Source organism: Serinus canaria, chromosome 18 (genome assembly GCF_022539315.1).
Source record: "Serinus canaria isolate serCan28SL12 chromosome 18, serCan2020, whole genome shotgun sequence".
NCBI classification, from domain to species: Eukaryota; Metazoa; Chordata; class Aves; order Passeriformes; family Fringillidae; genus Serinus; species Serinus canaria.
This window is the reverse complement of record NC_066331.1, coordinates 2,823,964-2,837,455: the sequence shown is the minus strand read 5'-3', so window position 1 is coordinate 2,837,455 and position 13,492 is coordinate 2,823,964. Positions and strand designations below refer to the sequence as shown.

General features: G+C 41.8%; 1 protein-coding gene across 3 annotated transcripts in view; it reads right to left on the bottom strand.

Annotated features, from left to right (window-relative positions):
• The window catches only part of PRKCA (protein kinase C alpha), a 145,378-nt gene extending 131,886 nt beyond the window's left edge, over nucleotides 1-13,492 (bottom strand). For 2 of the 3 annotated variants that reach the window (XM_018918914.3, XM_050981327.1), the window contains exons 1-2: nucleotides 13,254-13,492; nucleotides 9,998-10,029 (exon numbers count right to left, since the gene is read on the bottom strand). In XM_018918914.3, the coding sequence (XP_018774459.1) occupies nucleotides 9,998-10,029; nucleotides 13,254-13,426 (205 nt within the window). In that variant the 5' untranslated portion in view covers nucleotides 13,427-13,492. The remainder of the gene's footprint in view (nucleotides 1-9,997; nucleotides 10,030-13,253) is intronic. The other variant, XM_009094319.3, reaches the window with a different exon arrangement.

Below are 13,492 nucleotides of genomic sequence, written 5' to 3'. Positions count from 1 at the left end.
CTCGATAAAATTACATCCAGCAGATGTCATTTGCAAAAGCTGATGACAAAAAAAGGAAGATATAAAACTGACATACTTGGAATAAGCTCAGAATTAATTAATTTAAAGTTTGCAAACGAGGCAGGAACAGTCCAAAATCTAATTCTACAGCACATCCCAAATTCAATCAGCTAACCTGTCACAATGGAAGAACAGGAAAGTAACTGTATATACACTTTAAATAAACTCTGCTGCTTAGTCGGTTTCTATGTTTATCATTATTTTGTAATATATTTTATGGGAACAAGTTCAGGGAATTGTTAGGCTGGAATCTATTTTATGCAATTCTGGAACAGGAGAAAAGTGGAGCTGCCCAGAATCTGTCAGCACCTCGCAGGGTGTCACCTTCAGACACATAAAAACCCTCTGGGGATCAAAGCCTGGATGCAAGAAATGGAAAAGTATTTCAGGTAAGAGGTTCTAGGGAACAGGAGAGGTAACACCTCTCCCAGGGAATCAGGAGATGCCATGAACTGCACATAGGGTGAAAGAGGAGCAAAAATAACTATGAGGGGGATTTTTCCCAACAGCAATGCCTTAAGAAACAAAGAAAACTGAAAATCAACCCAATAAAACACTGATATAGACAACCACTTTGCATAAAATAAGGATTATTTCTGCACTCTCAGAACATAAAGATTCAGATTTTTGGTTTTGGTTTGGTTTTTTTTTTTTTTTTTTTACTATTAAAGGCCAATTTCTTGAGAACAAGATTACTCTGACATAGATTCTGGCTAATCCTGCTGAGTAAAAACCAAAATAATAAACCCACACAGACTAGAAGCTGAAAGAAGATAAAGTATTATTCCAACTCCTTCTTGTACATGAATAATGGCTTGTTTACTAAGAAGCTAAAATACCACATTCAGCACACATTCCAGGGAAGTAAAAAATGCTGATAATTTCAAAGGAAAAGGAAGAGTGTGCTTTGGGAAGAGAGTTACATTGGGAATAACCTTCAGCACTCCTCAAAATGAGCATTTCTATCTACAGCCCATGCCTTGGACATGTACTGGCCCCTCATTCAACAGTAAAATAAGGAAAATCAGTATTTAAACCACTTTTGAGTCACTAATCCTTTTTTAACATATTCTAAGTAGACACCCTCATGCACATCCTGGTGTCAAAACCCAGGCACACAGAAGCCAACTTCTAAACATAAAATAAATTGCCATCAATACTCAATTGTGCCATCAGTGTAAGGATCATTTAGAGGGATAAAATGTTGAATTCTCAGCCACACAATCTTCATAAAATCCTGCTTCAGAATAAATAACAAGCTTCATTTAACTATGGAAATGCTTGCAGTGTATGCAATACTGAGAGCTGTATACAACCCTTTTAATTGAACTTCAAGACAAATAAGGAGCAATAGCTGCAACTCCAGTTAAAAATCACTTTTTTAAAATATAAGCTATTTTCTTAGCAAAAGGAAGACAACTTGACAATTGCTACACAAGGCAAATAAAGCCCTGAATATGCAATTTGTGTTGATCACTGTCCCTCCACTGACACTTCTGACAGTGGCAAAACCTCTATTTGTAAATGCTGAGCAAATCTTCTAAATCTTGACAGGCCATTGTATAAAGACAAGCATTAATTAGACTGTTGCAGCTTCATTTTAAAAACTAAAAATTAGCAAACTAAAAGAAATAATGGCTATATTTTTGGTGTTTCTGGATGAATTGCACTTTTAGTTCAAAAAGTGTTTCTGTATCAGACTAAACAATAAATAAAAAAGGACATTTTGTAAACTAGACAGGACAGACAAAAATAATTCCAGTAGACTTCTACATTTTTAAGGACATATTTCAGGCTTCTAATAAAGCTCACTTGATGAAAAGATTCTAATTAATACAATAATGTGATTTCAAAATCTAAATTAAGCCAACTCTTGATGAAAAGATTCTAATTAATACAATAATGTGATTTCAAACTCTAAATTAAGCCAACTAGAATATAAGCTGAAGACCTACATGCCTGCAGTACCTTCAAGTCTGTATTATGTAATTGCAAAAAGGAACAAAAAACCTTCATGTAAATCACATTCTAATTAAGAAACCAGAGTAACTGACACTGCAATGCACAGAAAGTGACATTTGCACACGTTTGGCTGCCTGACTTTGAAGGTAACAGTTATCAATCACATTTATGGAAGGCATTATTCATAAATAGCTGCAATTGAAAAATTAACAGTTGATAACCAGCTCCAAGCACTCCCAGCCTCTGCAAGCCTTCAACAGGCACTGCTGGAAACAGTCAGAATTAAAATGTTCAGCATCCATGAGAATTTTAAAATACTTAAAGGATAGTTCCTGTTATTAATGACACACAAGAGAGTCCTTCTCTCTTAGATTTTCATGCTTTCTACTGCAGATGGAAAAGCTGAGGAACTGAGCCTAAAGTATTTATTAAATAACTTATTTTTACCTCTTACCCTAAAGAGAAAAAACCCACAAAAGCAAACATAAAAGAAATAACTATCAATAAATCCCAACAGGGAAATCTTTTTCTTCATCTTCTTGCAACTTTCTTTCCAATGTTTCATTAAATTCTGCTCATGGCATCTACAAAAATCTTGTATAAAATGAACACCATCTGTGGCTGTGTAACAGCAGCTGATGTGCAGGATAACCAAGGGAGAGGGGAAAATTAAGAATATGACAAACTTTATCTTGCCCAGGCCTCAAACTGTTTTATCTGTCAACTGGGGATGAGCTATCACTCCCACATGTTCAGTTACAAGCTGAAGAGCTTCATGGAATTACATCCAGGGCACTGGAACTGTCACTGCTGGGATAGCTGACCAATGCCAGTAAACAAAACAAACTTCACATGGTACAACATAGGAAGGGTGGAGATGGTTTTGCTCTTGAAATGGAATAAAAGAAATAAAATGTTTGCTGCAAGATAAGGTTTAATTATGTTTGAGGTTTGATGAGCACGGGATCACCAAGGAATATTTCTAGAAAAACAGGAGCACAAATCCATTTTATTGCCATGTTCAGTATTGAGTGAATTACACAGTTAATTGTGCACTGAGCATTGAGAATCACAGAATTATGTAGGCTGGAGAAGACCTGCAAACAATCAGGGAAAGATTTGGGTTGGAGGGGACCTTAAAGCTCACCCAGTGCCACCCCTGCCATGTTCAGGGACACCTTCACTGTCCCAGGCTGCTCCAAGCCCTGTCCAGCCTGGCCTTGGGCATTGCCAGGGATCCAGGGGCAGCCTCAGCTGCTCTGGGCACCTGTGCCAGGGCCTGCCCACCCTTTCAGGAAAGAATTTCTTCCCAATTTCTAATCTAAACCTGCCCTCCTTTAGTCCTATCACTGCACACCCTGGTGATCATCGAGTCCATCCCTGAACACTGCCAATGCCACCACTAAACCATGTCCCCAAGTGCCACATCCACGTCTTCAAATCCCTCCAGGAATGGGCACTCATCCTGATCTACTCAATATATTGAACTTTTGTGAAAGCATGTGATTGTAGCAACCAAGAATTCTCAGCAACACAAAGAGAGACACCCTCCCTGTCCTGACACAGATGTCCTGCTGCCCCTTCCACCCAGCTCAGGGACAGCAAATCCCCCTCCCAGCACAGAAGGCAATGGCTGAAAGCAGAACCTGCACATCTGCATTGTCAGGTAGTGCTCCAACAGGAACACACCTGTGGAGGAAAATGCTGTGAACTAAGCTCTCCATTTCAGGGCTCTTATGTCTGATGAGCTGCAGTGGGATCCAGAAACCAAAACCCTCCAGCACCTGCTCTGTAGCAGCCAAAGGAAAACCTCAGTGCTCCAGCACCACCCAGCAACACAGACAAAGCTGGGCTGACTGGGATGCACATTTCCAAAGGGTTCTCCTGGTCTGAACCAGCACTGATGGCTCTGCACTCATTGAGACTCAGGAGTTTCACCCATCACTGCTGTTCTCAGGAGGAACTCAGAACATTGGGCAATTTTTCAAAAACCTCTCAGAGTGCACCTGCAGAAATGGGAACAGAATCTCAACTTTCACAGGCATCAGCAATGAATGGCACCATATTTCCTCATAAAATGGGTCAGATGTTGCAGAAGGAAGGACAGCCAAAGGAGGGGAGGAACAATAAATAGAAGCTGACAAGACAATGCACAACAAGCATCTTATCTGTGTGTGTGTGTATGTCAAATTATCTGCAGATCAGTAAAATAAAAGAAGGGTCCAGAAATACAAAGTCCACAGATCAGGCTGAGGGCAAAAGGCCAAAGGAAAGGACAAAGGAGAGAGAGGAATGATGGAAACTGTGTGCAGCTACAATTTATGCTCCCAGGTGCGGTTTATTATTTTGTTTGGATTGTTATTTTTGGGGAGTGTGTGTAACTGTTTGGGTTTTGCTCTGGGGGGTTCCATTTTTTGACAGATACCTCCAAGTTATGCACACAAAAATATATCAACAAGGCAGCTGCTGGAAGTGTATTTTTACTGAGTTCCCATTTCAGAAGATTTCATGCTGACTTTCAAGCTCCACAGTCAAAACCTTCCATGGAATTAATTTCTCAATCTCAGGCTTACAGCAACATTAGTTAATGTAAACTGTAGCACATGACTAATAAATAATATAAAGAGCACAAAGGAAAACACCCACATTGTTCAAGGCCTGGTCTGTAATACCCCATCTCACCACAAAAATGATAATGATACAAGAGAAGCAAATCTGGCACAGAAAGGGGAACTTGCTTTGTGTCTTGTCCACCCTTTGGCAAAAACATTTCCAAGTAAGGAAGACAAATTATTTTTAAGAGAAACAACTCTGCAATGCAATAGATTTTTCTTTCTTAGGTTACAAAGGAAAATGAAGATTGTAAAAGGAAGAAGAAACTGCAGGGGAAACACAGCCATCAGGATGGAAAACCAAGAACTAAGCCTTGATCCAGACACAGAAAAAAAAAAATGGTGCTGCTCCTACTACAAATATACCAGCACTGAGGATTGAAGAACATTGAGGATGAAAAACTCTGTGTGTCAACCAGGTTGGAAGTAGTCAGAGTTTTCACTGGTTCAAATCTTCAGATCATTAAAATGGCTCAAATCTTCAAATCATTAAAAACAGAACATTAAAAATTAATTTCTCAACCAAATCACTATACAGACCTTTAACAGAACATTTTTAATGAAAATACATGATTTAAAAATGAGGTGGCACCAAGGGGGTTCTTTGGTATTTGTGTTGTAGAAGTGAGGTCAAGAATCATCAGATAAAAGATAAACAATGCAGAGGACATGAAGTGCTGGTTTGATGTGCCAGTGTTACAATATTTGAGTATTAAAAACTGATAAAATGTCCCCATTTTCCTTTTCAGTGAAGGAATTGCTGTAGATGTCTGCCCAGCCCAGACCCAGCATGGCATGAGCTGTTCCAAGCAGCTTAGGAAAGCAGTGGAAGGTAAAATTCAACATTTAGAGAGAACTGATCTGAAAATAAATTGAGGGAAGACAGGAGAAAACTGTGGAAAGAGCACGAGTTGCCCAGATAGGGAAGCATAATGATCTGCTTTAATTGATTTCTCTAATTTTTATTTACGTAAATTAGGGAACAAATGTGAAACTCTTCCTTAGCTCATTACTACCCTAAAGCCAAATGTATTTCACAGCTGAACTACAGCAGAATATTGCACTTCAGGAAAGCCTGCAGCAATCATGTCAAAGAGGGAAAACTTGCTGTTAATAACTACAAATTTTGACCATTTAGGAGAGAATGAACAACACAGTCTTGATCAGGAACATGAGCTGATCACATTTATATTACAGTAACTAAAAATATTTCTGCCCTGAGGAAATGTGCTGAGCCTTCAGTGCTGAACTTAAAACAACCTCTAAACCTACATAAATACATGTTCTACAATGTTTGTTCTTCACATCTTAGTGAGTTCCTATTTGTTGATGTCTGTTCAGCAGAGAAATGCTTCTTACAAATCCAACAGAAAGAAACAAGTATTGGTTACACTCAGAGTGGAACAGTCTATCAAAAGAATGATGAAGCCAAAATTTAACTTAATTGCTTGCTTAATTTAAAGTTGGCTGTCTCAAAAGAGGAACTTTCATGCTGTGGCAGATTGCAAAAGGTTTAAATTATTCTGTTTTTCACATTGCTCTTGCAGTATTTCCAGGTGCACATCAGAGGAAAGCTTTCAGTGCTGCAGACAGCTTGCTGGCCTGCTTGACAATGTAAGAAAACAAAACAGAGCCAAAACTTCCTGGAATAATCCTCCCATCGTGTTTGCACTGCCACAGACATGATCAACAGCAAACAGCAAAAGCAAAACAGCAGAATGAGAACTCCTGCTTCACAAGAACAATATTTAAAATACTTCATGTTTCTATAAATCAACAACAAACCACAAATATTACAAGGCAAAATGCTTTCTAATAACAGAAATAAAAATTGCACAGAATCCCAGAATCACTGAGGTTGGCAAAGACCTCCAGACCATCAAGTCCCACCTGTGACCAATCCCCACCTGGTCACCAGCTCAGAAACTGAGTCCACACCCAGAGAGAGTCCTTGGACACCTGCAGGAACAGAGACTCCAAATCTCCCTGGGCAGCCCCTCCCAATGCCTGACCACCCTTCCTGGGAAGAAATTCTTCCTGAATCCTATCCCTAGGAGAACATTAATCCACCTGAAGTCTTTCAAGCTCATTTTCACACCCACACATGGCCAAAAAGACAGACATTTTCCACTGCTACTTCATGATCCCCAACTCCCTTCTCTAAAACACTTAGTTTCAATCATGCAGCAGAATTCTGTCTCTTCTCCATGAACTAGCACATGGCTGGCTGCAAACCTCAGCAGTCTTTCTGAGCTTCTGTTTGCTGGAATATTCAGCAGCCACATTAAAATGCACCCATTAAGAAAGACAAACTACTTAGGATGTGGACTGTCCCTTGCTGAGCATTTGTGTGGTAATAATGCAATTGCACCTGACCCTCTGCCACATTCAGGGCATTAAAACCACACCAAAATTTAATTTGCTGTCTTTTGCAAATTCATCAGGATCCCATAAATAAGGAGGTGGTAAAAATTATACTGCAAAATGTTTTAGGAAAAATAAATTGAAATAATTCTCCTCAATTCTAAAGAGCTCAGTTGAATGTCTTTATGTAATGCTGAACACTACAGCAGAAACAGGCATCTAAGCAAGTCCAATGAAAAAAGGTATTAATGGTTCAAAATCAGATAGTTTCACTGGAGCACAATTTAAATTCTAATAAAAATATATTTAAATATTAAATTATAATATTTTATATTTAATATTTGTATTTATATTAAATATTTTATATTTCTATTTACTATTTCAAAAATAAAACTAAAACTGTGTTTTGTGTAACACTTTTTTAATGGAAGTTTTAAAATATATAAAAACATACTACATTTGCTGCAATACTTAAAACTGCATAAAAATTAAGACCTTTTGTTTAATTAAAGAACTCTAACGCAAATATTGATAGAATTGCACGTTTTTATAGTGGAAACATCATTTCAGTGTGGTGTGTGACTGTTGTGGGCTTTCCTCTTCCCCTTGGGATCAAAGGCCAGAGGAATTTCAGACAACTTTGGAAATAACAAAACCCCCAGCTCTAAATTCTGCCTGAGATCAAGTCTCTGTCTAGTGGGAGATTTTACAACACTTGAAAACAAGACTAGAAAAGGCTTTTTATAATGGAAACACTGAAGGACCAAGAACTCCAGTCATGCTAAGAGCTGTCACTGCAATATTCTTTCCTTCATGCCCTACTGAAAATTCCACTTTATTCTCCATTTGTCATTCTTCTCTGTAAAGACAGCCACTTCATTATAGAAATTAGGCTTTTTTTCTGCAGCCTACCTTCTAGTTTCAGACTTTTGGTTTTAATTCCTCATGTTCTCAGTAATTTTGATCACTAATTTGGCTTTCCAGCTTTAGCTGGTGACATTTTAGACAGAAGCTTCAGAAAGCTGAATTGAAAAAACACTGATTCAGTGGCTTAACTTTATCATGGAAGTTTTATTTTTCACGAGTATTATCCCAGGAGTATGAACTCCTTGATTTTGAACACAAGTGTAATGAATGAGGGTTAAAAAACCCCATTAAATTTATTAGTGCACAAACAACAGCTTGCTACAAACCATGTAAAATCAGACTATTCCTCAGATTTTGCCCAAGAACACAGACAAAACCACTGAATACAGCAGTCTCCAAAGAGAAAGTGTAGGTTCTCACTCTGATACAGACAAAACTCAAGTTTGAACATATTTAGATTCCTAAAAAGTGTCACTTCTGAGGCATTTAAAAACAAACAGAGCTGCCTCTACTCTTGCTTGTGTGCATGAATGGCATCTGCAGGGGAAGTATGACTGAATCAGAACTTCAGCTGGCTCTGTACAGAGCAATCCTCAGCAGCAGAACTGTTCCTGGCTCAGAGAATTACAGTGTTAGAAGGAATTCCAGACAGAGGAAAGGAAATCCAAACCCCTGGAGACGAGCTGCCAGGCCAGGGTGGATCTGTGGCTAGGGCAGGGCATCCTGCCCAGCCTGAGCCCCCAGCTGGGAGACAGGAGAAAGTCAGCACTGTGCAAGCTGCAAAAGCTAAGCTGGATAACTGCACCATTAAATGCAGCCCCAATTATGAACCTCTAAATAATTCCTGAACTAGGAACCACTGAGCTGTCCTGAATGACACTGGGGAAATGCCATTCCACTGCCACCTAAGCACTGCACATTCATCTACAGCACTGCTTTGGATGTGATGGGTGGCAAAAACCTGGAGGATACCTACAAAATTAATATTAATGTTTTGGGCACAGAGGAAAAATCATGGAAGTCTGCTCACCTTCATCAGGAAACACTGTGTGTGTCTGCAAGGCTCAACTTGCAGAAAGAAAACTTATTTATTGCTAATTTATTGCTTATTTATTGCTTTTAATCTTTAAAAGGCATCAGTCTTTGACATCCACTTTCTGAGAGGTTTAATTTCAAAAAGCATCAGCTCCCATCAACTTTCACAAAAATACCACAGAATCCATCATTTCCCTAACTGCTACGTAAAAGCAATGTTCAGGAGAGTCAAATGTGCTCTAAGGCAAGAGCAAATACCCATCAGAAATGCCATGAGAGGAAGAAGGAAAAGGCCAGCTAATGAGTACACAACATGCAGCTACAGCAGAAGTGACAGGGAGAAGGTGGGGAAGGGAGAGGGACAACAAAAGGGCTCATCCTAATTAAGCAAACATATGACAAAGGAAAAAACCTGCACTGGTTGGGTGTGGTTATTTCATGATGAAATGCTAAATAATGATAAGTATTTGGCAGAAATACAGGCTGTGTGAGAATACAGCATTTACAGTCATATTACAGCAGCCTTCAGTTTCTCAAGGTTAGCAGGTTTATTAAATCAGTGATTTTATACAGGTGGATTTTTCGTTTTTGTAATTCAGAATTATATAAGACAGAATGGTCTTGTCCTAATACAGAGATAAAGCCAAAGGTCCTCCTGAACATGCATTGTATGAAAATGAAAACCAGGGACTTTGGGTTATGAAAAGAAGCCATATGACTAAAAAGTGAATCCATTTTCCAAAACGCCCACACAGACAAGAGCTTCTGATGAGAAAAATGATCTCTGCAAAGCTAAATTGCACAGATTATTTCCATGAAAAGTTTGAATCTTGCAGATTATACAGTATTTACTGTGCTGGGATTTAAAAAACAAAAAAAAAATCAACTTTTTTATATTATTACAGTATGAATAATTACTTAATTGTTCAATGTAAACTATATAAAAATCAATAATTACTTAATTGAGTAACTGCCTTCTTTTAGAATTCACCTAGGCAATGATGCTTGCTTGGATTTTCCAGGATTGTTTCTCTCTTGCTGCTGGCAAGTTTTGGGTACCTTTAGAATGAGGTGCCAGCAAAGCAGCTGTGACTTACCTTGGCACTGGAATCCTTGCTTCCCAAATCCCCTGTGTAAAGAAGGAAAAAAAAACCTGCCTTAGTATGTTTGGTTTTAATTTCTACTCAGTGATCTCTAAAAACATAAAAATAGCTTCATATTAAATTACTTCAGGTTTTGCTACGACAGCAACAGATTTTCAAATACACAACACAGACCAGCCCACCCATTTCAAAGCAGAGAACAATAGCTGTCACCAGCTCTGTAATTTCAGCTTCTGGCAACAATTTTTTTATTATTATTATTTTACAAGCTATTTTGGATCTACAATTATCATCATCTGTGATTGCTGCATAATATTTCAACTCGTTTAATGCCACATGTATATTTAACAGCCACGTAAAATATTCCAAGTTCCAGCAGAGGCACGTAAAACAAACCAGACTTGGGGTTTCTTCCAGATTTTGGGATTACAAACTGCTGTTGTGAGGCTCAGCTAGAGTCCAGCTGTTTGCTGTATGGAAAGCAAGCAGGTGAAAAGTTTTGCTTGTTTCAATATAAATGAGAAGACAGGCCCCTGATTTTCATACTGATTATTCTCCAGCTTCCTTGCCCCATTTCCACAGCGAAATACAAATGTGTGTGTAGCACTTCTGCAATGAATACAATGACAGTGGTATGCAGAGTTCCAACACATTTTGTACCTCTGGCAAACTCCACTGCTGGGGATTTATTTGTTTATCTTTAAGCATCTAACATTCTCTTCCCACAAAAATAACTGGTTTGAGTATCCTGCCTCTAAACATTTCTCTGCCTTTTTCTTTGCAGCCTGTTTTTCATCTGGAGAGCTGGAGCTGCTCACACAAACAGACAAAAGCCATGAGCTGGAGAAGCTGTGTGCAATTAACAACACGGGGCTTAATTATCAACTTTATGGAAATGAAAAAAAAAGTGTCAACAATTTCTCCACTTTTTATTTATTTATTTATGGAAGACACAAAACCTTCAGTGCACTGTTCCTTCAGGATGAAGCTAAAATGACAAAGCATGGAGCATTTCTCTACATTTCTCTGCACAAGTTGCTACTTTTTGTTATTATAAGCAAACCTGAACCAGGAAAAACAGGAGAAAAATTAAATTATTTGTTTACTTGGCAGCACATGTGTCTATATTTTCATTCTGATGCTTTTAACACTCATCTTCACAAAACTCAAAAGCTGGAAGCGTGGAAATGCAATCACAGGAAAACCAATGGTGGGACTAAGAACATGAAACAGACTTGAGATAATTTTTAATCCTTTGAAATAGACTTATTTACAAATATTCCTGTTTTATCTACTCCAGAAGCACGGCTGTTGTTCAGTATCTGAGCGGAATCCTGCAGAGCCGCAGCCTATTCCACTCCCAAAGCAGTTACAATGGGATTTTTAAGTAAAAAGTATTTTTAAAAATATCAGCACCTCAGAAGCAAAGCAGAGAGGTAAAAGTTGCTGAAGAGAAAAACGAGGCATTAAACTATTTTGGGAAATATTACCTGATGAAACGTAATCTAAGGAAAAGAATCTATTTGTATATTTCATTGAAAGGCTGTGTTTACTGTTCTTTATACCTTCAAACACTGTTAATTGACACAAGTCAATTTGGAAACGCCCAGTGGTGCCTGATGGTTGTTTGAGAGCGGCCCATCTCCAATCCCAAAAACCATCAAGTTTTCGAGGTGTCAGATGCTCTTCTAAGGAACGTGAGGAGCTTCCCCAGGCTCAGCAAGCACAAGACAAGAGCACAGTCGCTCCTGCCACCTGTCAGCCACAGGATACCCTTTCAATTCCTGTCATTAGTGACAGAGCTCTGCTTTGTTTTATAATTGTGCTGCCGGTGTGCACTAACACCGCTGGCAATAACCCTGCAGCGGTTTTTCACACCTCCCAACTCATTCTGGGTTAGATTAACTTTGAAGCAGTTTTTGAAGGTCTCTCACTTTTACCATATCCAACTTCACTTTTTTTTATTTCCCCCCCCCAAAAAAAAAATTAAAAGAAATAAAAACTCAGAAATTTGACTTGTTTCTTGTGCAGTCTACCATGTCAGCTTTCCTTCCTTACTCTGTGAATATATTTCAATCATTTCTAGCACAAGCACAGTCTTTGCTTCAGCATGCAAGCAGAGGAAAACTGATAGGAAGGAAAAGGTCCGTGTCCAGACATATAAACACACATAAAAAGAGCAAGAAGCGTGCCACGGACACAGCCAGCTGCGTGCAGACCCTTTCACAACTTCGGCCAAAATAAATCACAGCTCTCGCTTTCGGCACCCAGAGCTGCAGCGCAAAGTTGAGCAGCGGAGCAGGGCTGGAGCGAGGCGAAGGAGGGGAATCCCGAGCTGTTTGCGCTGCACGGTCCCTTCAGGTCCAGGACCCCCGAGGCTCCCGCCGAGCCCGGGCCGCCGCTCCTCGCTCGGGCCGCGGAACGGGCGCGGAACGGCCCGGCCTGCGCGGAGCTGCCGCCCTGCCCCGGCACCGCACGAACCCATGGGTGTACTTTTCCCTAGAAGCTTAGTAATGAGGGTGTTGGTAGGGAGTTTTCCTGCCCTCTCGCGCAGGAACACTTGTCTCACAAAAACCACCCCTCCCTTTCCTCGGCGTGGACCGGAGCAGCGGTGTCAGGGTGCCTGCCCGGCCTCGCTGCCCGCCCTCGGCAGCAGGAGGGAGCAGGGCAGGCACTGACCAGGAGTTAAGGCTGGGGGACCCGACTCCAACGCCCCGGTCTGACACGGGCACCCTCCGTCCCAGCGCGGCTGTGGCCGGCTGAGCCCCCCAGCCCAGCCGAGCAGAACCCGGGGACAAGGGGTGAGAAAAACAGCTCTGGACCGTGTGGGAAGCGATGGTCCCAGCGTGGGGCTCCAGACCCTGCTGGTCTCTGCGATCCCCCGAGCGCCGGCAAGTCCGGGGGCTCCCGCCGCCCCAAAAGCGGGGTGCGCCCAGCCCCGGGCCCTCGAGCAGCGGCGGCCGTACACAGTCCGCCGGGGAGGGGGACACGACAGCGCCGGGGCAGCGAGGTGACACGAGGAGTCACCCCCAGCGGGGTCACCCCCAGCGGGGTCACCTGCCCGGCCCCGGCGAGAGCGGCAGCACCGCGACCTGGCTGCCCGCGGATCCGGCGGGTGGGCGGGGAAGGGAAGGCAGGGCAGGGACGGCGGCTCACCGGAGCCGGGGCTGCCCGAGGCGGGGAATCCCCCGCGGCGGAGCGGGCCCGGGCGGCGGCGGGCGCGGGGGGAACGCGCGCCCCGGGCTCTCACCAGATGAAGTCGGTGCAGTGGCTGCAGAAGGTGGGCTGCTTGAAGAAGCGCGCGATGAATTTGTGCTCCTTCACCTCGTGCACGTTCTTCTGCCTCAGGGCGCCCTTGCGAGCGAAGCGCCGCGCCGCCTCCGGGTCGGCGCCGGGCTCGGAGCCCGGGAACACGTCGGCCATAGCGCCTCCTCCCCACCCCCCGCCGCTCCGGGAGTCACCGCCCCGACGTCCGCCCCGTCCGGCGGC